The sequence below is a fragment of the Fistularia commersonii genome, chromosome 32 (genome assembly GCF_037954325.1).
Source record: "Fistularia commersonii isolate RoL2024-O1a breed Wild chromosome 32, RoL_Fcom_v1.0, whole genome shotgun sequence".
In the NCBI taxonomy this organism is placed as follows: domain Eukaryota; kingdom Metazoa; phylum Chordata; class Actinopteri; order Syngnathiformes; family Fistulariidae; genus Fistularia; species Fistularia commersonii.
Window position 1 is genome coordinate 4,346,964 of NC_141315.1, and position 24,415 is coordinate 4,371,378.

The 24,415-nt window shown below is 42.9% G+C and overlaps 1 protein-coding gene across 4 annotated transcripts in view; it reads right to left on the reverse strand.

Annotated features, from left to right (window-relative positions):
- The window catches only part of LOC147215187 (zinc finger MIZ domain-containing protein 1-like), a 121,282-nt gene that overhangs the window by 30,011 nt on the left and 66,856 nt on the right, over positions 1–24,415 (reverse strand). For all 4 annotated transcript variants that reach the window (XM_086139855.1, XM_086139856.1, XM_086139854.1 and 1 more), the window contains exons 3-4: positions 8,828–8,947; positions 456–569 (exon numbers count right to left, since the gene is read on the reverse strand). In XM_086139855.1, the coding sequence (XP_085995981.1) occupies positions 456–569; positions 8,828–8,896 (183 nt within the window). In that variant the 5' untranslated portion in view covers positions 8,897–8,947. The remainder of the gene's footprint in view (positions 1–455; positions 570–8,827; positions 8,948–24,415) is intronic.

The following is a 24,415-nucleotide window of genomic DNA, read 5'->3' on the forward strand; positions in this document are numbered from 1 at the left end:
ATACGAACACATCGGATATTGACCTATTTTGGCTCCGCATACACAAACAGCTCCGGTGAATTCTGGCAATTACCAATACCGTACATCTCGAAACAATCAAGATTTTTTTCTTCTATTCCTTCAGATGTTAATTGCATAAAATGCCTCTTGGCATTTTAGCTTTGAAACCCTCTTTCTTCATAACCAAGGATTCCTTTGGGGTGCGAGAACATTGCCTTTGTCTCTTTCATGTTCCAGATTTCGGTTTCTTGTGATACGCGGAAGAAGTCACTGGAAACGAGGCTTACAAAGCGAACCGTTTTTTTTTATTCCAATAACCTCACTAAAGATCAGGCAGACAAATATTATTTCTCAGTTCATGTAAGAGCAAATCCGGTGCTTCTTTTCCCTGCCCTTGAACCTTGTGGTAAGAGACTGAAGAAAGGAGGTGGAAGGGGTTATGATTGCCGACTTACTGTTAGACATCCCATCAGGCTTTGCTCGAAAGGGCGCTGGAAGGCTCTGGGGTCACCACACCAGTCCAGAAGCTCAGTTGCTGCTGTTTGGAAATTTGCTGGATTTTGTAAGTGCTGGGAAAACACAAGGACAGGTGAGAATTAAATTAGAAGTCTTACTAAAATCACATCAGATCCCGAGTGTGTTTGAAGCCGGTTCATATATTCATTATAATCAACTCACAAAGTTAGATCAGGGCTAGAGAAGTATAATAATTATACGCCAGAACGGGCAGCGCAGTGGTTCGGCCTTTCTGTGTGATATTTGCATGTTCTCCCCGTGTCTATGTGAGTTTCCCCCGACGGTCCAAAAACATGCAGGACGTTAATTGGAAAAAATTGCCCCAAATGAATGACTGAGTGAATGGTTGTCTAGATATGTGGCCCTGCGATTGACTGGCGACCCGTCCGAGGGGTGAACCCCGCCTCTCGCCTGATGACAGCTGGGAAAGGCTCCAGCATCCCCCGCAACCCTGAGTGCAGGATAAGCGGCAGAAGATGGATGGATGAAGATTAATTGGAATACGTTGGAAAACAATGCGTGACGTGTATATGGTTGGTTGTTTCTATATGCGTCCCTGTGATCGACAGGCGTGTTCCCTATTTAAAATCACTGGGTTTTGAACGGTTTTGCAGTTTATTGGGATATTTTTGTTCTTTTTTTTTTTTTTTTTTTAAATAAACTGCTAAATACTACTACAGTATACCCTTGTTTTTCGCGGGGGTTACGTTCCAAAAAGAACCCGTGATAGGCAAAATCCGTGAAGTAGAAACCTTTATTTTTTTTTACAATTATTATACAATTAAATACTCTATTATACATTGAAAAGAACGGGAGACGAACGGAAGATTCATTGATTCCGTAATGCCGACCTACAGCCGCATAGCTTTTACCTTCCCTTAGCATGTCCAGAAGTTTAACTTTATCTGCGATAGATAGTATCTTCCGCTGCCTTTTTGGCCCTGCTGCAGGTACTTTTGTCGGTCCAGAGGGTTTTAGAGAAACTCAAAATTGCAAGATAATTCGCACGTACGTAATGTAAATTTGGCAAGCTGTTTTACGTACATGTACATGTTAAACTGTAACGTTATTGACGCACAGGTAGAGAAGAAGCGGAGTGACTTTTTAGCCAATCAGAATGCAGAGCACAATGCACGATGCAAATTCGTGAAGTAGCAAAACCGTGAAAAGTAAACCGCGTTATAGCGAGGGATCACTGTATAACAAAAAAATGCCATTGTACCTCAGTAAAATAAAATGAACAACTGACAAAGATAGTTTATCTTTCTGTGATTTAAAAAACATAAATTTAATAGTAACTTTTCAATTTTTAATGATATGTTTTGCTGCCACCTCCATTTGGTACCATTTTGAAAAAATGAGAAATAGAATGGACCAGATATTGAGTCAAAGTGTTCAATAAAAGTTGGTGACATCACCTTCTGGTTAATAAGGAAACAAATTTTTCTGTCCCTGTCTCATGAAAATGGTCTTACCACGCACTACTTATCTTACAGGTTCAGAGTTTTAATGCAAAGTGCCAGAGGGTTCTTCAATTTGTTCTTCACTTGACTTCACTTCTGCAATAAATCAACATCATTGCATGAATAAACAAGGAAGTCCTTGTTTCACCAGTCAGCTCTGTGCTGCGCTGTGACTTTATCTGACAACGGGCTCCTTGACCTGCAGGCACCCCTTTATGGCTTTTCATTCCCCTACAGGGGCCGGCAGCCCACTCACTAGCCATGCTGTCTGTCTGCTTGTACGGCAGCAAAGAACAGCGAAAGATTGACTTTAAGGTCACCAACACGGACATGTTGTTGATAATTTCTCCTTGGATGCTTTCACATTAGAAAGTCTGGAGTGTAGTAGTGCAGAGACGGCGCCGGCGCGCGGCAGTGTTCTGTTGCCGACAGAGAGATTATCCGGCCTTTGTAACGGCACTTGTAGAAACAGGGAACAAATGGACTCCTAACCCTTACCTTCAAAAGGTAAATGAAGAAGTTTGTCAGCCTAAAGTGGTCTGATAGGACTTAAACGGCACTTTTTTGGGACGGCAGACGAAAAAAAAAAAAAAAAAAACGGGAGTAGAGCTGTCACTGTGCTTTTACCTTGCTTGCTCTTTAGGGGGCAGCACAAGTCATGATATGATGAGGCAAGATACCGGATCTATTTACAAAGCTGGCATTTGACAGCGACCGGATGAAGCCGGTCTTGTTTATTTTATGTACAGTCCATGACTCTTTCTCACCCAGCTTCTACGGGTGAGAGCGGAGTGAGCAAAAATCTACTGGTGGACGAAGTCTCATGGAGAGAAACACACACATCCACAGATGCTAAATTTAGATGAGTCTGGAAGCTAGACAACACATGCAATCAGTGCACCGAGGATAGATGGAGCGGGGAGGAAAAGGGGGCGGAGGGGGAATATGTTGAGTAAAAAAAAAAAAAAAAAGAAAAGAAAAGAAAAAAAGGCAACCACTTGGGCTTGAAGTGATTACTGTTCTTTACACTCAGAACAATTGGTCCCACCAGTGTGGCTGTCACACTGAGCGCTTGGCAGTGCCACCCAACAGATGTTCTCCCTTCTCCGGCCAAAATCCACCAATCAAACCTAAACTAGTGGCCAAGAGAACCTCTAACTCCCCCATATCCTCTCTCCCCAGGGGGGAGGAGGGGCTCTAATATTTACACCGCAGTAATGCCTGGTCCGGTTGGAGGGAAACGAGAGAAAAGCGAACTGTCCAGAGGATAAATCTTTCTCCCATCCTCTGCAGTCACATCCAGTGAAGACTTGTTCTGCACATCTGCAGCTAAACTGAATGTGACAGCGCGCGCAGCCTGCCTCACAATCCTTTAAAATAGCAACTTTGAGTTTGGCTGCTGTTGTTCTACGGTCGGCAACACCCTAGAGCCCTGAAAAGATATTGATAGAGACAATTAGTCCGGGAAAGAAGACAGTGGCAGACAGCAGTTGCATCGCCACTGCAGCAAAACAGAAAGGGCTGTCTCTTAGTTTATCTTGAAATATTGACGCTTACAGTCTAAGGAAGTGCCCCTGCAGCGAGAAGAGAGTTCATAGTTTCCGCCAAACCTTTGTGCATATCACTGAGTGGAGAGTCTGACAGCACGCTGGCTTCCCTGCCGCGAGAGGAAAAATACTGCCTCTGAAATAGATACCAGCAGTCTCAAGCAGCCTATCTTCTCCCAAACTGTTCACAACGGTGCAATTCCAGGACATGATAGGAAAAGCAATTGCAAGCCTGGAACTCTGTTGCAGGTGAAATAAGATAAGTGCTTTTATGTATTGCATCTTTTTCGCGGGTTAAACAACTGAACGTTTTTATTTGCTGATGCTCTTTTTTTGATGCTGAAGGTATGACTAGGAATGGCGGTTTTAAACATGTGGTAGGCATCAGCAACCTGTCAGCACACTTTATCTTTTACAACTCTGAACAGAATTAGCGCTGGGATTCCAGCTTTATTATCAGTCAGACAAGATTTACTTAAGTAAATGGTAAAAAATAAATGAATAAATCGAAAGTCCACAACCCTTACAGACTACACATTTTACGAATGTCCCCTTTTGCTTGATCAAAAGTGTAAAGACCAAAAATATTGATCCGAATTCAGTGAATCAAATGACTTAGTAAATGATAATAGTATATAAATGAAAGCAAAAATGTTTTAATTACCTTAACTCTTGCATACTAATTAGCATTCATTGAATCCAGTTATTTCAGTGATGCAATTCTCTCTCTTTTACACACACACACACACACACACACACACACACACACACACACACACACACACACACACACACACACACATGAGACAGATAGTGGAGATTTTAAATATAATGAACGCAAGCATGGAAATCAAAAAGGGTCCCAATAGCATATTTGAGGGTTCGTGAAGTTATTGTTCAAACATCAGATTAATACAATTTCACAAAAACGATGGTCATTTTTAAATTACCAGCACAATGATTTCTGATTTAACTTTCAACCCATGATTCAATCGGGCGGACGGATTCCAATTTCCTCCACTTTATCAACTCGTTCAGCAGTAATTCATCATTTGAGCTACAAAATCAATTTGTTCCCCTGTCCGCTGTACTGGGAGTACTTAGCCAGACGTGTCACATCTCGCAGAAAACAACGAAACAATGAGAGAGACTTCATTTATATTCCGACTCCACGTCCACGCTGCCTTCAAGATGCCAAAATTCACCATGTGCACACTTTCAATTAAAGCAAACAGCTGGATTGGTTTACAATATTTCCTTAATTATTTTAATGGCTTGGATATTGGACAATGGGGAGCAGGGGGAAAAGATAGTGAGTTAATTGTTCTGATCTCCCCTGATGATCATCTTTGTGTGTGGGGAGGAGAATAGACGGCCGACTGAATGGGCTCACTGCTAGTCTAATTGGCAGGACATAAATGGTATTTATTATGCGGGCCTTCCAAACCTTGATTGTCTGAGGCACAAAGCTGCCTCTATTAGCAGGGTGCTGGCTCTTACTGGTTGGTTTGAAGTGACCCAGTGCTTAACCATTTATTAGATGGACTGGAGGCCTCCTTGTATGCCATGGATCTCTCTAATTGGCATGTTTACCCATATGCTGCTTCCCCAAGCCGCTAACATTGGGACGTGTTTGTTTAAATTTTTGCCTCGCGGGGTTAATACATTTAACCTGGCAACATTTGAATTGTTCACACTTTTGCCTTTGGCAAGTTCAAACCCCTTTTTTCATTCTGTGAGGATCTTGCACGCAATAAATCCATTACCTCTTTAATAAACTGGACTGTGGGTTTGGATCCTGAAATAAAATAAAAAGATAAGGCACCTGTTTTAAGTGCATTTCTAATTTGTGCATTAAAGAACCAGAGGCGTAAAATTGAAGAAAAAAAAAAAAACTCTTTGAAAAATCTAAAATAACAGCAAGGCTTGGAGGGATTGGAAAAGTTACGATACGGAAAGCTAGAAATTCTAATTTTTAACGTAATGGAAATAGATGAAGTGAATAACTAGTGCCATACCGGAATCATGTCTCTTCCACTTCTCCACAGGAGATGAGAAAAATGGCAGCATAATAAAACATCAGAAGTGTGTGGGCCAGTAAAGACACCATAATATTCTTTATATGAAAAAAACAACAAAAAAACAGACATCCTGTATTTGATGGGAGACAACCACAAAATATAACTATACGTACATCTGAATTATATCCTCTACGCACTCGTCTCATCTACAACTTCACAAACTAAATATCCCCAACTACTAAATCCAATTTAATCAATACAAGGTAACTATAGTTCCTTAATAATCAGCTAAAAATGATGATAAATCCAGGCGTAAACCTATTGAAAATCCTATGTTTATGCCATTGACTTTTACACTGATGCTCCGGTGTTCCCGTTTTAACTAGCGTGGCCTTATTGCCTGTCTAGTCTATTTATATTCTATCTATAATTATTTCAAAAAAAACAAACGAAACAACAACATTAGCGTTCACTGTCATTTTCTAACTTGAAAAAGCAAAAGAATATTATTTCTCGTCAAAATGATCAACCGTCTCACTGAGAAAACTGACAATCAACATAATTCATTTGACGGACAATCATTGACTATTTGTGAACGTTGACGCAACTACTAATTAAACATAGAACGACTTTGACTCAAAATACACGTCAGACATTGTTTGTTCTGGACCCCTGCTTGAGGAAATTCTCTCTAACCGGGATTCTCTGAGTTTTAATTGAATATCCCTGCATTAGCTGCTGGTAATAAGATCATACAGTCCATTAATAGAATTCAATTTCATCTCCCATATCACTTAAGAAAGAGTGGATATTTAATATTTAATGTCCCGCTGTGAGGATGGTAACCAGACTTAGGATGTGTTTACCTCGCCATGCCTGATTACTCAAGACCATCAAAGCCTGTCTCGACACATAGGGGCCTCCCTCTGTTTGCTCCCAAAACACCTGCTTTGTCTCTCGATCCGCCTGACCTTGTCTCTTCTCGGTAATAGCTGGGAACTCCCTCCCGAGGGAAAGACAATTTGCCACGTCTACACTTACGCTCACGCGCAGGAACCGTGCTTTGTCCCGCGGGCCTTCCCGACGTACTTTTTAGAAGGTGGACCTTGTCGCTGAAGTTAGAAGCAAACCGGCTGTCGGTGAGGGAGGAGGATGAAAGGGAGAGGGAGCTTTCTAGCCCGGGGTTATGCGAGTGTGTCCGTTTAATTCTGTCTTGGATTTGTCCAGCGGTGAACGGCCACGCGGGGCAAAGAAAGGGACTCACCGGAGTCAACGGTGGTGAAAAGAGCAAGAGGGCGAAGACAGGGAAGGAGGGTAACCTTCGACCTTTGACCCCGCTCACTATACATGAGTTACATGGGACAATGTAGGCAGACTGAGCAGATGACAGGGGTATTGCCGAACAGGGGGACTTGTGATTCATTTGTAGACATGACTGATACAGGATTTCTAGGACTGATGCTGGTAGTGATCTAAAAATGAAAAGGTTTGTTCACACAACGTCAACAACGCTCACAAATGACTATTGCATTTTGCATGGATGTGGGATTATATTGACAACGCATCAAACCTCTATTTCTATGACAAGGTATGAAATACTACACAATTAGCAAAAGAGCTGTTATCACAAGTTTGCTGACATACAGAATAAAAGATGAGGGCAATTAATTATTTTTCAGCAGTCCATCTCATCAAGTGGTTAACAACATCACATGAAATCAACACTCAGCCTCAGTCAACCATCAAACTGTAATGGGAGGTTTAACTATCAATGCTGTACATGGCGGTTTTGTCCTGCTCATCACTTCACTTTCTTAATCTTCCAAAACATTGTTTCCACCGGCATGGGTTCTTTAATAAAGGTTTCATAGAAGAATACAATTGAACAACAGGTTAACTTATCTAACATATCTGCTATTGGCCTGATTTCGGGCCACTTTTGCCTGTAACATTGACTTAATAATATATCGATTTAGTCCTACCACGAACGGAGACTGCATCTATAATTCATAACTGAATTATTGGCACTGCTCAGGAGGCTTTTAGTTATTGCAAGGCCTTGGCTTTAGTAATGCTTTCCCCAAGACAATTAAAACCCAATGATGCTGATGAGGTTGTCACCTCGCATGGCAAAACCATTGTGTAAGAGTTAATGATAAAGATTCAGGTACTTTATTAATTCGTATAATTGCAAATCTCTTGTGAATACAAGCACATTTTGTAATCGTTTTAAACTATTGTGCCACAAAATTGTATTCAACCTACCCCCTACATAATTCCTTTCATTGATTGATAACTCTAATACTCTTTTTTTAACAGAAATGCTTGAATATAGCACTTTCTTCTTTTCGTTTGCTCGTTTGTCTATCATTAGTCAGATTATTTTTGTTATTCCTATATGTTCGCTTTACAGAAAGCAGGGGAAATCCAAAATAATGACATATATCTTCTCATCTAATCTGTGATTGATGCAATATTGTCTGTGTCATATTAGCTCATGTCTATCATTGAGTAAACAACATTAGTCTGTCGCTCCACAAGAGGGAAGCTCCTCACTTCCTGCTTTTCAGAGGCTTCACTTTCTTGCAGGCAGTCAATTTATTCATTAGTGCTAAAGCCACTCATTAATTTATACATTCTACATCCTCTCAGAGTGATAAAGAAATTATAAAATCTTTAATAAGGCAAAACAAACAAATTAACTCTGCATATTTTCAATGAAAAATTAGTCATTTGTTCAAACACCATTGTCCACAAGCAAAGATTATCCTGTGAAAAAAAAGTACGCTCTTTAACGTACTTTGGGCGTTTCGGGTGGCTTTTTTATCTATTTAGATGAAGTCATTTGGAAATGTTAAATCACTTTAAAGGCAGATGAACCAACATTAAATAAAAAAGAAAATTTAACTTTTGAAAAATTAATGTTGGGGATATAAAATCGATTCTGCAATGTTCTACTTCTACAAACAGCACATTCAACTAATTAAACAGCCTTTTTTTCTATTTCCAAGGTATAAATGTTAATGTGGAATTACAAAGTATCAGTAATAATCACCGAATGAAAATTTAACTGTGCATTATACATCAGGATTTTAATGACTTCTCAGTCAAACACAGTTTATATTTCTGCATCTACTACACCACGGGCAGTGAGAAACACAAGCTCCCCCGTACACAGATGACCACTTGCGGTACCTTGGCATAATCTTACGTGATGTGAATAAACATAATTACGGTCGACAGACAGCGAACTGGTTTACCTGGATGCGCTGAATCTCACCTGTTTGATACACTGCAGACGGTCATTGGTCTGCTGTATGTGTCTGTCCATTGATGGAATTGAGTTCATGTTGATTGTCCTTCTTTGGCCTCTACCTGCCAGCCATTAAACTGGAGCGTTCTGTAATAGAAGCACAGACAAGTGTTAAAGATCGCTTTTCCCAAGGAAGCTGCCAATCTCATCACTGCTGGGATAGTGGAGTCGTGTGTGGTTATGTGTGTGTGTGTGTGTGTGTGTGTGTGTGTCTGCAGTGTTGTGAGCTGAGCGGGGAGTTATTGATTTGGCAGGTGACAAGCACCTCTGTGAGACGAAAGGATGACATTCCTCTCAGCTCCTGTGACACCCTTAACAAGCCCTGTAGTTGCCCCCAACACTGATATACACCTCCAGAAAGGACACGCTGGACAACTAGAGGATGTCTGACTATGTTTAGAGCACCTTCGGGGTGAGATGTGCGTGCGCACACATGCACACACAAACACGCAGCCCTTCAGTTCGTCAGCACTACCTCAGAATTCTGCAAGACACGCTTCTATCCTGGCCTGTGAGAACACTATCTTGGCATGTACTGAGGCACTCTGTTTACATTACTTGGCCATTATGCAATCTTTGGTTTGGTTTAACAATTATCTGTACCCTGCGCCCAGACACGCTCGACATTTCATTTCTATCTCCTCCCTTCTTTGCTCTCCGGCTACATAAGGGTTCCTCTTACAAAACCCTTACAGCACACTATTGATTTTGGAGCAGCAGCTTATGGAAAACCTTTTATTCTTTCATAGAAGGCAAACAATAGGGCTAAAAAGTATTACAAGCTACATTAATGGTTATCAATTTTGCCCGTGGGTGACTGATTTAATGTTGCATTCGACGTCTCGGTGCCAGCTATAACTCAGACACATGCGGCTTCGAGTGGCAGGGTCATTCGTTAATAGGCGCATACGTGGGAGGTGGTCGCGGGTGTAGAAAAGGTGTTAACCCTCCGATCCTCTCTCGCGTTCCTCTCCCCTCGGCCACCTTTATTTCATCCCTCTATACCTTTCGCTGCTGCCGGCAGCATCTCCTTCTCCTGCGCGTCGTCCCTGCCTCCACCAGCCACCCTCATCACTCTGACCGCCCCTCCCTCCCCCCCACACACCATCTTTCTCCATTACCATCACACAGTGAGACATTCCAGTGCACAAAGTGCCGGTGAGATGAAGGAGAGGGAGGAAGAGAGAGAGGAGGCAGCATGCTGTACCACACTGATAATGCTCACTTAGGGGTCTCTAGCTGGATTTAACGGCAGGGCCAGTAATCTACTCCACTAGACAGCTAAAGAGCTTTTATGCTACCTATTGCAGCTGCTCGTGCTTGTACTTGAGAGGAAAGAGGGGCACACGAGAGCATTCCTCTCCATAAATTAGAAATCTCATAAAAAAATATGGAGAAATCATGAGGATTTCTCCCCTCCGCCTCTCCTCGCGGACAAAGTATTTCTTTGTTTACATATTTGTGAATTCACACCGTGATCATTTAAAGGATTTATATCTGTGCACTGCTGCAGAGAGCCCTTATGGATTTAGAATGGACGAAAAAAAAAAATAAATAAAAATACCATTTTAGAATACCCAACCCCCCCCTTCTCCCCATTAGCATTTATGCATCAGACACATTGAACGTTTCTCCTCCGGTCATGATGTGTTCACATGCACTGGCTTTATTTACTTCCCTTATGTGCTCACCGCAATTACACCGTCCCCTGTCCGTGCCAACTAAGTCGAAGATTCTTGGCGAGAGCCGACCCGGACCATTGTGCCCCTCAGCCACCAGCAGGTGTCTCCCCTGGCCCTTCAAAGGCCCTGGCCGGTGGCACAAAGAAGGCGGAGCAGTGTTGCTCTAAGCCTCTACAAGCTCTACAAATCCTCAGCTGCTACTTCCTAACAGGGCCCACTCAGCCCGGCACTGCCTGTCTGACCTTGTGGCTATTGATGAGTGAGTCGACCTGCTCCCTCTCTGTCTCGCTTCCCTCCTGCCCTTCCCTTCACTCTCTGTGTGTGTGTCATGTCTCCAACATGTGACACTGGGTTAACACGCATTCTACTTACTTCTGACCTCACTCCGTTAAGCCCGTGTCCACATGCTTGTCATTGATTTGTCTCCAGAAATACTATTGAAGTATGAGCGGAAGCTTTCAGGCGTTATTTAATTTTCACCCGTTCGCTTAGTTATAGTTCATCTGTGTTATATTCTTAATGATGCTCGGGAGCAAAATTGAAGATAAAATCTGCAGAGATGACAACAGATGCAATTAGGAGCCTTCCCAAACGTACGTGCTCTCTTCTATCTTACAGATGTTATCATTTATTATTCCCTCTGCACAGTCACCTCATCTAAACTTATTTGCCTTGATTCAACTACTTATCCCCGGAATTCGGCGGCACACTTTGGAGCGCGTGAGGAAAATCGGTGGCGATGCATGGTGTTACCCCAGCTTCATTTACTGCAAATTGCATGGCAGGCGCTACACAACAAGTTGAGATCAGTGGATTCCTGCACAACAAAAGACACGTGGGGGGTGGAGGTAGGCTGGAGAGTGGGAGGGGATGAGTGAGACTTGCTTTCCTCCTATTCAAGGGAGGGCTAAAATATATGTATTGAGTGGGAGCTGTAATAAAACGAAACGGGTGAGGAGATGCAGGCTGGGAACAAATATGAAAGGCAGTGGAGTATGGCGGTGAGGCGATGGAGCACCACCGGAGGATTGGATGAAATTATCTCTTTATAATCAGGGGGCTTCTGCATGGCTGCCTCCTCCATTGCCCAGTGACAGATGAGGCCTACCTCTTCAAATGGGCTTTTCACCATGCTATCAGCCCACCTCTTGGGTAAAACAATGTTTTTCTTCCCCCCTGTGCCACCACTTTAAAACCTTTGTTTCCGCATGGCACCCTGCAGAGGACAGTATTGTCTCCTGGGGTTCACGATTGTCTCCTGGTCATGTTACATAAGTTTACCTTGAAAAGCGCTGTGGATATGATGGCGAGGAAGGTGACGCTACACAGCGTTGAAGTGTATCCTGAAGCGGCTTTTCTCAAATGTCAAACTTGCACATTTTCAAAACTAAAGATTATTCCGCACAAAAAAAAAAAGAGCAAAACAAAAAAAAAAAAAAAACAAGCTAACATCTTCAAAGTGGGATTCCAGCCTGTTAATGTAACACAGACAAGTTGTGTGCCTCTTGCTCTACAGGATAAAAACATTCAGAGGAGGAGAAGAGTAGACAATGATTAGCTTCATCCCACCATCGCGGCAGAACAAATGGATCACAAACCTTTGCAGCTTTATGTACAGACTCTCAGCTGAGCAGTCGAGGCGCAGGGAAGTGGTAAACAGATTTAATTTATTCAGCTTCTGAAACAAAACAATTAGGCTTGTCTGGGGCCTGGCACCGAGTCACAGGATATTTACAGTTTATTACACTGTCTTGTTCTTTTGTCCGAGGTTTTGGGCGACGAGTTCTAGAAGTTACAATAACAGTAAAATCCCCAGGCCACCTGAGCTCTGGAAACCAGGTAACATTGTAGCAACAATGTTGTCTAGTGCAAAAACACAACCGATGTTATTGGTTTTAAACAAACCAAATGTTTTGACAGCTTTGCATTAATGACTTCATTTCAAGGTAAAATCAAAGGTGAACGCATTAAAAATACAAGGGTCATCTAGTGTACGGGAATGCCTTCTGGCTAAGAGGAAATAGCTCTCTGTGCTGGTGATTGGCCCAAGTATGCCAAATTCAGGATCTAAAATGTGATTTAAGAATCATATCACTTTTCTGTTGTCTCATGATAGAGCTGTTTAGAACTGAGGAAAAGCTGGGCAAACAGTTTCAGATGTCGGCGTTAGCCTCAGGAATGGTTTAGAAGAGATGAATTTGAATAATGAGTTTGTGAAACTTGTCGACTGCAAAACGTCCATTTCTCTTCTCCTGCGCCGTTTATGGTGAATCAATGCTGCAAATCGAGTGATTTCTCCCAATTATGGTGTCTGCGTTCAAGTCAAACAATAAGAAAAATAATGCCGCGAACATATGCCAGCTAGAGCCATTGGGGTTTGTCACAACAGCAGACATTCGCCGACAGCTGACCACGACAGGTGGGGAAATCAATGTTATTTGCATTCATCTTTTTGTCTAAATCAAGTTTGGCCGACTTGGTGGTTTGCGCTTATCATTATCATTCAAACCCGTGTGTTTCTCTTTTCAGCAATGTTTGCCAGGTTCGGCACCTCCCAATAACTTTGTTTATTAGATGTGACAGATAGAGAAAACCACAAAAAACAATACTGTCATTGATATATAAGAATGGTCCTTAAGTACAGACTTGGAACACACACACACACACACACACACACGTACCTTCTCACCTCCCCTCTAGTGCTGGACTGGCATCATGATATCCTGACAACACCCTCAGTCACTCCTAATGTAGTTTACAACAACACTACAGGCAGGGGGGCTACACCTCCACAGAGCTGTGTGAAACATCCCCCTCAACACACACGCACAGACGCACGCATGCACCCCCCCCCCCCCCCCAACACACACACACACACAAATCTACAGCTCAAAGTAATGCTGACACTATTAAAATGGGACAAGGTGGCCTGAGCAGTGAAATCAGCATCACTCTCACACCTCATTGGGACAACGTGGAGACACGGCTCAACGTGATGGAGTCTTTCAGTGTCACCTACTGTATGTGAATCTGAAATAAAGGGCTAATTTGTGCCATCATGTTGTGTGTTTGAGTGGGAAAAATAGCAATGCCGATACATATGGCCACCCGTGTTAAGGGTAAGTAAGAGGAGGTGTCGGAGGGTGGTCCCGGCACTGAATCGATACCCATGTAACAGTTGTAATGGTAGAAAACAGCGTAGTCACAACACAGATGTTGGAATTTTATGTCACACCTCATGTACAAGCAGTATAGATTCACAGGGTGGGGGGAAAAAAAAAAACACCTGCGTGGTTGTGTGTAAACAAGCGATGTGTCACAATGACGGGTCATTTTCAAAGCGGTATTGGGGAATCTCTGTGTAAAAAAAAGGACCCGTGACTGAGGATTTTCTGGTAAGAGCACTTGCTTTAATGCTATGAAGATGATGGAGGAGGGGAGGAGGAAGCATCTCCTCAACCTCATGATTTTAATGAGCTTTGATTCCAGGATACGTCGTCTGAGACTGGCATGAAAGCTTGTCTTTAATTATCTTAACACTGTAGAGACTCTGTTCTCTTCTACTGAGGGGGGGGGGGTATTTAGCTTGGACAGGGCACCTCGAGGACTCCAGGTGTCTGCCTGGTTCTCCGCCTGGTAAGTGGCCAGGCAGGCAGCGAGGACAAAGCTGTGTTTGTTCAATGGAGGAAAAAGCAAAAAGGATGGAAATGTGTGTGACTCGGCGCTGCTTCCATTGTTGCTTCACAGAATGTGCCATAATCCCCAGCAGGCTCCATCCAGAGCTGGCACAGAGAATAATATGAGCTGCCTCCTGCCTGTCCCACCTCCCTGCTCTGCCTCCCCTCCCCTCAACCCTTCTCCATCACCTCCTCCTCCTCCCTTCCCCCATTTCTCTGCTGCATACACACACATGGGCGCACACTCACACCTCCCCACATGGCTCCTTAACAGGCTTGGGAATGGATTTCTTTTATTTAATGTGGTTTGGTCTTCAGCTTCAGTGGCAAATGTGAGCAGGGGCGGGTGCACAGTTGTGCCACTAACTCACACACAAACACACACACACACACACACACACACACACACACACACAATCCAAGGAGCCCTGCCGCACTAGTCGCTGTTGTCTGATCTCTCCTTCTTTCCCTCTGTCTTTCTCCATCTACCATTCTACCTCTAACTCCCTCTCTATCTCACACATATCCTCCCTCCTTTTCTCCCGCCCTCCCTCCCTGCCCTCTCACTTTTTTTCTTTCTTTTTTTTTTTCATGACAGCTCACATAACCAAGCCTCCTGAATTCCTGCGGGAGCCCCACGTTCAGTACACAGAGATTGTTCAGCCATCAGGCACATCTGCAGCGTGATTAGAAAAGCAAAGGGAGCATGGTGGTGGGAGCAGCACGGTGGTGGGAGCGAGGGGGTTGGAGGGATCCAGTAACGGAGTGAGGACTGGGAGGGGGGGGGTGTCGCTGGTCACCCCCATCGCCGCCGCCGCCGCCGCTGCTGCTAGTGCTGCTACAACTCCCCCAGCAGAGAAAGAAGACGAAAACAGAGGGCTGGGGATCATAGAGGGGCCTAAGCAATATCTCCTCTCTAACCAAGTGTAACGTTTCAAAGAGTCTCTGAGGCCGATCGCCGGGTGCGATAAAAAAAAAAAAAACAGAGAAAAAGGACAAAGGCGGTCTCACTTCACCACCGATCCCCCCCCCACCCTCCATCTCACAAGTAAAGGAGCATGGGAGGGAAGGTAGTCCTGTCCACATGCAAACATGAGGAGCATCATATGGTTTCTGCCTCCATCCCTCCTCTCTACTTTGCCTTGCACCGCCTCCTGCAAACAGCTACTCTTTTAATTTCCTTCCGCCCTTGCACTAATAGCAGGGGTGGGGGTGGGGTCAAATCCCCCGGGGCAGTGGAAGCAGCGCAGATGAGCCACATGACTGCGCGTCACCTCCTCAAGAGTCCCAACAAATGCCGAACAGCATGGAGCTAACAGCTTGCCGGTTCGCTTGTGCGATGGTCACTCGATTCCCGTCCTCCCTGCAAGTCTCCAAAAATTCTGGGAAGCTCGTGATGACGAGGAATCCGTCAAACCAAAGAATAAACCTCTAAACGTGCCTGCGCTCTGAGTCGAGTTGGATTTAATTTGTCAGAAAGAAAGCCATAAAATTGACTTTGATTGTGAGCAGAGAGGAAAAGTCAAAAACCGCAATTATTTCCATTCCGGCAAGTGATATTGGTACTGTGTGGACGTTGCTCCAGACAATTTGTGAGCCCCCTCCACCACCCCATTTTTTTTTCTTTGTGCCAGTCTGCCAATCTACTGGTTTATTATGCATTCAGCTCATGTGTCCGTCTTTTGAGTGGCTGTTCATTTTCCACATACCATGCTTAATCCAGGAGCCCAAAACTTTGAAATAGCAGGACTCTCAGACACAGCCCCTACCCAGGAAGAGCCATTATGAGCTCTGGGAGAGAGAGAGACTGATAGTATGGTGGTGGTGGGGGGGGGGGTGACAGGCGAGCTGCAAGATACATGGGAAGGAATTCAAAGAAGGCAAAGAGCGGTGCATGTTTTTGTGTTTGGTGCCTTACAAGTGCATACGCTGTGCGGCTGGTGGTGATAAGTTAGGGAGCAGTTGTGTTTGTTGGCCTGTACATGTGTTTAATGGGGTTATTGGTCTGGGCGGGAGGATGGAGGATGTTCTTGTTTCCACTGTGAGGGTGACCTTTGGCCTTTTGTGATTTTTGAGTGAATGGAAGATGAGAGAGGCAGAGAGTGAGAGATTTTAAATAGTGCATGAGCTCAACTCGCAGACACACTGACGGACAGCAGCAACATGAGCTTTCTCTGTTACAAGGGGGGGGGGTAACCGTCAAACTGCCAGCGCTCATAACAACACAACATACATCTCCATTTCAAAATCACAGATCATGTTATTTCTGGGTAGGGATATTTATTTTTTATTACGGATATGTCAACCGGTTGACTTATTTACATATTTTTTAGAACAACCGAAAAGATTGTCGATTTCAAGTTCGAGTGAATGTTTTGAATCCAGTTTTTTTTTTCACTTTCGAGTCAAATGCAGACTGAAGTTTATTCGAAAACAAATGTGATTGATCAGGTTTCTATACAAAGGAATTGCTCTAGCGTCTGCTTGCAGGTGTCTTTTGCCATAAAACTGACACTTCAATCCCTTAATAATCTGCACTTCTGCATAACACCTCATTTTTTTAAATATTTAATTTCAAGTCTTGAATAAAATATGTTTTGCAAATTATCACCTATGGGGCAGGTGCTTTTAGTCAAAATAGAGCAGTAAAAAAGATATTAAACCTATGTAAACGACATGCCTGTTACACTTCATGTATCAAAAGAAAGAGGATATTGGTAACTTTATCAACGTGTGGCTGAGAACAGATATATTTGCAAACCATTCAGCTCTAAAACAGGCATCATAAATTCTATAAGGTGACAAATCCGATTGCTCCGGCTACACAGTGTTTAGCATTATGAGGTAATATTTGACTGTAACCACAGAGACAATATGGACATCAGCTGAATTTCATGTGATCCCAAGCACTGCCGTGTTTAAAACAAAGCAAAAATGAAAAGTTGAAAAGTTCCCCGAACTACGTGCATTAGGAAAACTCCAATTCACTACGTCTCAGACCGGCAAAGTGGTCATCTGAATGGCGTAGCTTGAAATGATGATTACATATTTTACACATCAGCAGATTGTTTGATAACGTACTGAGTGGACTGATCCTGCATTAACAGCTTGCTAGTGTCTGCAGCCTTCAGTCCCTCCAGGGAGAAGCTTCTCATTGCACAAATGTGCTCAATTAAAAAGAGCAGAGTGCTTAGAGAGGGGCAGCGAGGGGCCATTCCATGCGCTTGTTTGATCTGGATTTCCTAATTGGTCAATGACAACACATTACCAGACAGGCGGACGCTTGATCCACAGAGTGGGGGCTTTTGACTGGGATGCCCCCCACGCCACATCACCACCACTGCTATCCTACACGCCCCCACCGTGACCGGGCAGAGTGTGTCTGTGTCTCGGTGTCTGAAAATGGGGGTTGGGGGTCTGTTAAGTCGGGGGCTGATGTAGAGGTTAGACTGCAGCGTGCAGCAGTAAATCTGTGTCACCAATCTTCCATATGGGGCTCTGTGTGTGTGTGTGTGTGTGTATATATATATATATATATGTATGTGGGGGAAGTTGAGGGTTAGTGATGAATCCCAAGCAATGGACAGACCTTCGCCTCCCCTCCGTCATGGCTCTGGTCCACACCTCTCTTACTTTGCTGTAATTTGCAAGAGATTGCAGGCTGCCATGTTTCGATTGCCTTTGTGTAAATGAATCGGGAAGCCTCTCATCTCACGTGTGGCTGTGAAAAATGCCAATGAGTCGGGGAGGAAATAGGAGATTCTCCAGGGGAGTGGATTTAGCACATTCCTCAATCAAACATTGAAGACATTTATTGAACAGTGCTTGTGGCCATGGATCCTCCTTACTGAAGGCATCCTGAATGATTTTGTTGAAAGTATTTGATTCCGTTCAGCCAATTGCAGGGTGTTGTTCCTGAAGTCACTACAGCATGAAAATGTCCAAGTGATGAAGATCTAATGTTTGAACAGTATGTCTTATTTTACATAATCTTTCAGGGAGTTAAAAATAGTATCAAATAAATATTGTATGCTGGGGCAGAGGAGGCTTGTTGCAGGCAGATGCAATTCAAGACTGAAGCTGTCAAATGAAGCAATAACTTCCACCTCCTTTCATAAATGTTACTTGTGACAAATGTACATGTTGGAACAGACTATAGAAGGGATGTAGGTGATGGGCAAATTTGGTATACAGGAGAGGAACACAGAGGGACAGATGTGGTAGACTTTGGAAAAAGGATGGAAATGGCTGGAGTGAATACTTTGTTCCAGAAAAAGACAGGAACATTAGGGTAACTTATAAGAGCAGAAGTAGGAGCACGCAGGTAGACTACATCTTGTATAGGCAAGGTAACCTGAAAGAGATCAGGGACTGCAAAGTAGTTGTAGGTGTAGCCAGAGACCATAGGATGGTGGTTTGTTGGAATGACTCTGGTAACAAGGAAGCTAAAGAGGACAAAGGCAGAGCAGAGGACAGATTGGTGGAAGCTGAAAAGGGAGGAGTGTGGTTTGGTTTTCAGGGAGGAGTTGAGAAAGGCTCTGGTTGGTCAAGGAGAGCTTCCAGAGGATTGGACAACTACAGCTAATATGATCAGGGAGACAGGTAGGACAGTACTTGGTGTATCAGGAAAGTAGATAAGGAGACTTGGCAGTGGAATGAGGACGCATAGGAGTATATACAGAGAAAGCAGTTAGCAAAAAAGAAGTGGGACACTGAGGTGACTGAAGAGAACAGACAGGAGTACAGGGAGATTCAGCGTAAGGTAAAGGTAGAGGTAGCAAGGGCAAAACAAAGGGCGTATGATGACTTGTATACTATGATGGACAGTAAGGAGGGAGAGAATGATTTATACTGGTTGGCAAAACAAAGATAGAAATGGAAAGGATGCACAGCAGGTCTGGTTGATTAAGGATAGAGAGGGAAATGTATTGACAGATGCTTGAAGAGTGATGGGAAGATAGATAGAGTACTATGAAGAGCTGATGAATGAGTAAAATGAAAGAGAGGGAAGGGTAGAATAGGTGACTATTGTAGACCACAAAGTAGCAGAGATTAGTAAAAGTGAAGTGAGGAAGGCACTAAAGAGGATGAAGAGTTGAAAGGCAGTTGGTCCTGATGATATACCTTTGGAGGTGTGGAAGTGTCTAGGAGAGGCAGCGGTTGAGTTTCTGGCTAGATTATTCAACGGGATCTTGAGATGCCCGAGGAATGGAGAAGTGGGATGGTGCCCATTTTTAAGAATAAGGGGGATGTGCAGAATTATGATGACTAAAGAGGGATAAAGTTGATGAGCCATACAATGAAGTCAAGGGAAAGAGTAGTGGAAACTAGATTGAGAGCAGAAGTCAGCATTTGTGAACAGCAGTATGGCTTCATGCCTAGAAAGAGTACTACAGATGCAGTATTTACTTTGAGAATGCTAATAAAGAAGTACAGAGAAGGCCGGAGGGAGCTGCATTGTGTTTTTGTAGCCCTGGAAAAGTATATGTCAGGGTGCCAAGAGAGGAACTCTGGTATTGTATGAAGACGTCCGGAGGGGCAGAGAAGTATGTTAGACTGGTGCAGGACATGTATGCTAGCTGTGAGACAGTGATGCAGTGTGCTGTAGGGGTAACAGAAAAGTTCAAGGTGGAGGTGGGACATCATCAGGGATCAGCTCTGAGCCCCTTCTTGTTTGAAGTGGTGATGGACAGGCTGACAGATGAGGTTAGACAGGAATCTCCATGGACCATGATGTTTGCAGGTGACATTGCGATCTGTAGTGAGAGTAGAGAACAGGTTGAGGAAAATCTAGAGGGGTGGAGGCATGCGCTGGAAAGGAGAGGAATGAAGGTTAGTCACAGCAAGACAGAATATATGTGTGTGAATGAGAGGAACCCGGTGAAACGGTGAGGTTACAGGGAGGGGAGATCAAGAAGTTGGAGGATTTCAGGTACTAGGGATCAACATCCAGACCACCGGAGAGTGTGACAAAGAGGTGAAGAGACTGGTTCAAACAGGTTGGAATGGGTGGAGAAAAGTGTCAGGGATATTATGTGACAGAAGACTATCAGCCAGAATAAAAGGAAAGGTGTACGAGAAAGTGGTGAGACCATTGATGCTGTATGGTCTAGAAACAGTGACAGTGAAGAAAAGACAGGAAGCAGAGCTGGAGGTCACAGAGATGAAGATGCTAAGGTTCTCTTTCTGAGTGACGAGGGTGGATAGAATCAGGAATGAGTCTAGCAGAGAAACAGCACATATTAGATGTTTTGGAGAGAAGGTAAGAGAAGCCAGACTGACATGTTTTGGTCATGTACAGAAGAGGGATAGTGAATATATTGGTAGACGGATGCTGGAATTGGAGCTGCCAGGCAGGAGGTCTCGAGGAAGACCAAAGAGAAGATTTATGGATGTATAGAGAGAGGATATGAAGGTAGTTGGTGTGAGAGAGGAGGATGCAGAGAACAGGGTTAGATGGAGAAGGTTGATTCACTGTGGCGACCCCTGAAGGGAAAAGCCAAAAGGAGACGAGTTTTGTGACAAAACATTTTTAGCTCAAGTATTAATTCAGCTAATTTGTTGTTTAAAAAGAAATTACATTTTGAAAATTGTAAGATGCTGTCCAACAATTCATTATCTAAAGATATTCAAATTGCAAATATACTATCAGGTGATAATGCATTGTAATGGCTTGAAATCTTTCATATTGTCATTCAGTCAATGTTTTTGTCTTCACCAAACCCTGTGACTTTTGACAAGAGGATTTCTCCTATCTATAGATTCATACTGGATATGAAATTCCTATTTGATATGTTCATGGGTGTAATTTAGAAACAACCCATCTCTGGCTGCTGGCAAACAACAGAGCTTCACATCATCCATCAGGTAAGTTGAGGTAGCTTGACAGGTGAGCATAAACAATGCTGCCTGCAGTTGCCTCTCAGGAAGGGATAGGCTCACACACACACACACACACACACACACACACACACACACACACACACACACACACACACACACACACGTGCAAACATATGCATCGACAGACAAAAAGCAGCAAAAATACAGAGGGGAAGTGTGAGCAGCAGTGAGAAACATAGACACGCTGGATCAAAAGGAGAAGGAAATGAATACTGCAAAGTGGAAAAAGCAGAGGAATTCTGTATCCTCCTGTTTCAGCCGCCAAAACTGCTGAACCATCAGCAATTACAACCTGGCTGGGTCATGAATCTCTCTCTGCAGTGCTCTGCTCTTTCTCTTTCCCTTTGCTGGGCGATACTGCAGAGGTGTTCAGCCCCAGTAACCTGGCGAACAACTAACAAACACGGCCAAAACAACAGAAATCAGCGTAAAGCCAGAACTGCTTTTGTAACGTCAAACTATTATCCTGTCTCTATGCAAACCAAACTGGCACTTTGCATTCTCTTTTCCATGACCGCCACCCTTATGTAAGGTGATATACAAAGCAGGTGATTTTACAAATGCAAAGATGAGCCACCAACACACACACAAAAAAAAAAAAAAAAAATAGTCTGCTCTAATGTTGGGATGCAAGCGGCACACATGCATAAAGATCAGGGCACAAGAACAAAGTGCTGAACTTATAATTAGCTAATCCTGTGGAAAAAACAGATAGGCTGCTACTTCACTGAAATGATTAATTAAGAGAAATACAAAAAACTTATTATAAAAAAAAAACATCTATAATTACAATTCCTCTCAGGCAGAGGCTTCAATATATTTGTATGCGTATATGTGACACACGTGATTGGTGTATGTCAATGAGAGGGAGGGAGAGAAGTCAGTTTCTGGGGCTAATTCAGCGTTAGGAGCCTCAGCTAATGAGATTAGTCAATAATGGATTGAAAGCAAGCAGCCCCCACCTTCCCCCGGCACAATGGCCAATGAGGCTGTGCTGCCAGCAACACATCTTCCAGTGGTCGATAGGCACTGGAACACACATGCACACGCACGAAAACAACAGGGGCCCCCTTTTTAACATACAAATTGTGTTATAATATTGAGCGGCGTCTTTTTGAGACAGAGCTAGGTGCTTTGCAGCCTGCAAACAACTCCACTGGAATTTAAATTCAAACTGATAGTGGATCCAACTTGACATCGTAAAAAAAAAAAAAAAAAAAAAAAAAAAAAATGGATAACGTTATACGTCATTGGCCTTTTTAAAGCCATATATCGCTTTCATCACAGGAATGAGCACTTCATGAAGGGTCCCGCCGGATCTGTGACTGACTGAGTACCCGAGCCCACCAAGGACAAACGAGTCTTGCAAGTCGTGAATTCCCCCCTCGAATACAGACATGAAAGACGCTTTAATGGCAGCTCCGTTAGTATATTTGACATTTTTCTGCTCATTAAAATCATTGTTTTCACAGATCCTAGCTATAATCCTAACAACTGAAGTATTGAGTTGATAAAAATAATGATTCATTTATTGTTTCACAGACAAAATAAGATTTACAAGCAGCGACAAGTGCTGTTTATAAAATCTGTTGCACTTGGTTTCTGATAGGTGGGGCATCTGCAGATACAACTCTGGCTATAAAACCCATATATAGTCATTAAATAATATTTAAATTTGGATTCTAAGATAATAATAAGAGGGGGTAATAATTTTGTTTGTTGGATTGACCAGACGATACAAACTCCCCAGTCAAATGAAACACAACGTGTGTTTAGTTGTGTTTCAATGCTTTTCTGAGATATCCAAGCAAATAGTATTATTGTACACAACTTTGTTCCAGTAAATGAGATTGAATTTGTATTTAGTTTTTGCAAATACAGTAATTGCCAAAGTGCAGATGGCAGAATTAAGAACAGGATCGGAAAAAAACACAATAAAAATCTCATCGGCCATTCTATTAATAGTCCATAATTCAGCGAATGGCTCATTTCTAAAATAGATATGTAGTTGAGCTGTATGACTCTTTTAGACCTCTCAGGTTGGCTGGCTGAGGATTATCAGTGGGTTACAGGGTAAAAAAAATAAATAAATGAAGGACAAAGCTGCTTTCCATCCCTCGACCGCTCAGCTGTGGAACAAAGTGCCATGTAGAAGCTACAGTATTTCCAGAACCCCTGAAAAATGCAATTCTTTTGTGGCCGGGAGTCGTACACCCATGTCAAAATATGCTATGGTGTAGTCAATTTGTTGTATCTTAGGCAAAAATGTTGTTTTCCTCAAGTTAACCAAGCATGTTGCTTGTCTCAACTTGATTTGCGCAAGACAAGAAACAATTACTGCACTTGTTCTCGGTCCTAAAACTGCTGTGCCTGGGATTTTTTTGTTTGTTTTTTGAGAAACCTACTACAGAAAACACCCGAGACAGTTCCAATTATTGTCTTTCTCAAAATATAAATTAACTGGGTACATTTCTAGATTTCATGTTTTTGATCACCAATCATTTTCATGTTACTATTTCACATGTGTAAATTTTCTGGGGTAATTTGATTTCTGCAAAGCACTTGCAGAATGAGATTCTGTATAAATGTATTCTCCCCGCCCTTCATTCAGAGAACATGATCAATTCTTGTCAAAAGCCGTGCAAACTCAACCAGTTAAGTGCTAACTAATGCAGAAGGACCAAACCAGAGGGGGAGGGTGAAAAAGCTGGCCTCAAATGCCTCAGCAATCTGATTGTACTAAACCCCCAACAAGCTTGCCTGAGCTGGACATGCTATTTGACAGCAGTAACAATGCAACTGCTTTCTGAGAGACGGTGAGAAGCTTTCCTTCACTATATCCCACAATGTTCTGTTTGTTTTATGTTGCACAAAATAGAAAACAACGGTCCACGTCAATCTATCATTTACGTTCAATGACTGCAATATCACACAACAGCACATACCTAATTTGAAATACAAGAGCAACCTTGTATATACGTCAAAAATAAGTGTGACTCGTATTGGTTGACACACTGGTCTGAGCTGATGTAATGACAGCGTTATAACACAGTTTTTACACAGCTGTGTAAATGATTAATGTTATTCCACTGAGTGTGCATAGATAGTGAGGAAATATCCATTCACCCTAATTCATTCATCTTGCGCTCTACTGTTACACATGGAAAATAGTGCAGCTTTCATCGCTGACTGTTTTGTGATACCCTATGATAACAATAATGATAATAATAATAGTTATTATTATACTATATAACAACAAAAATAATAATTATTATATAAATAATTATATAATA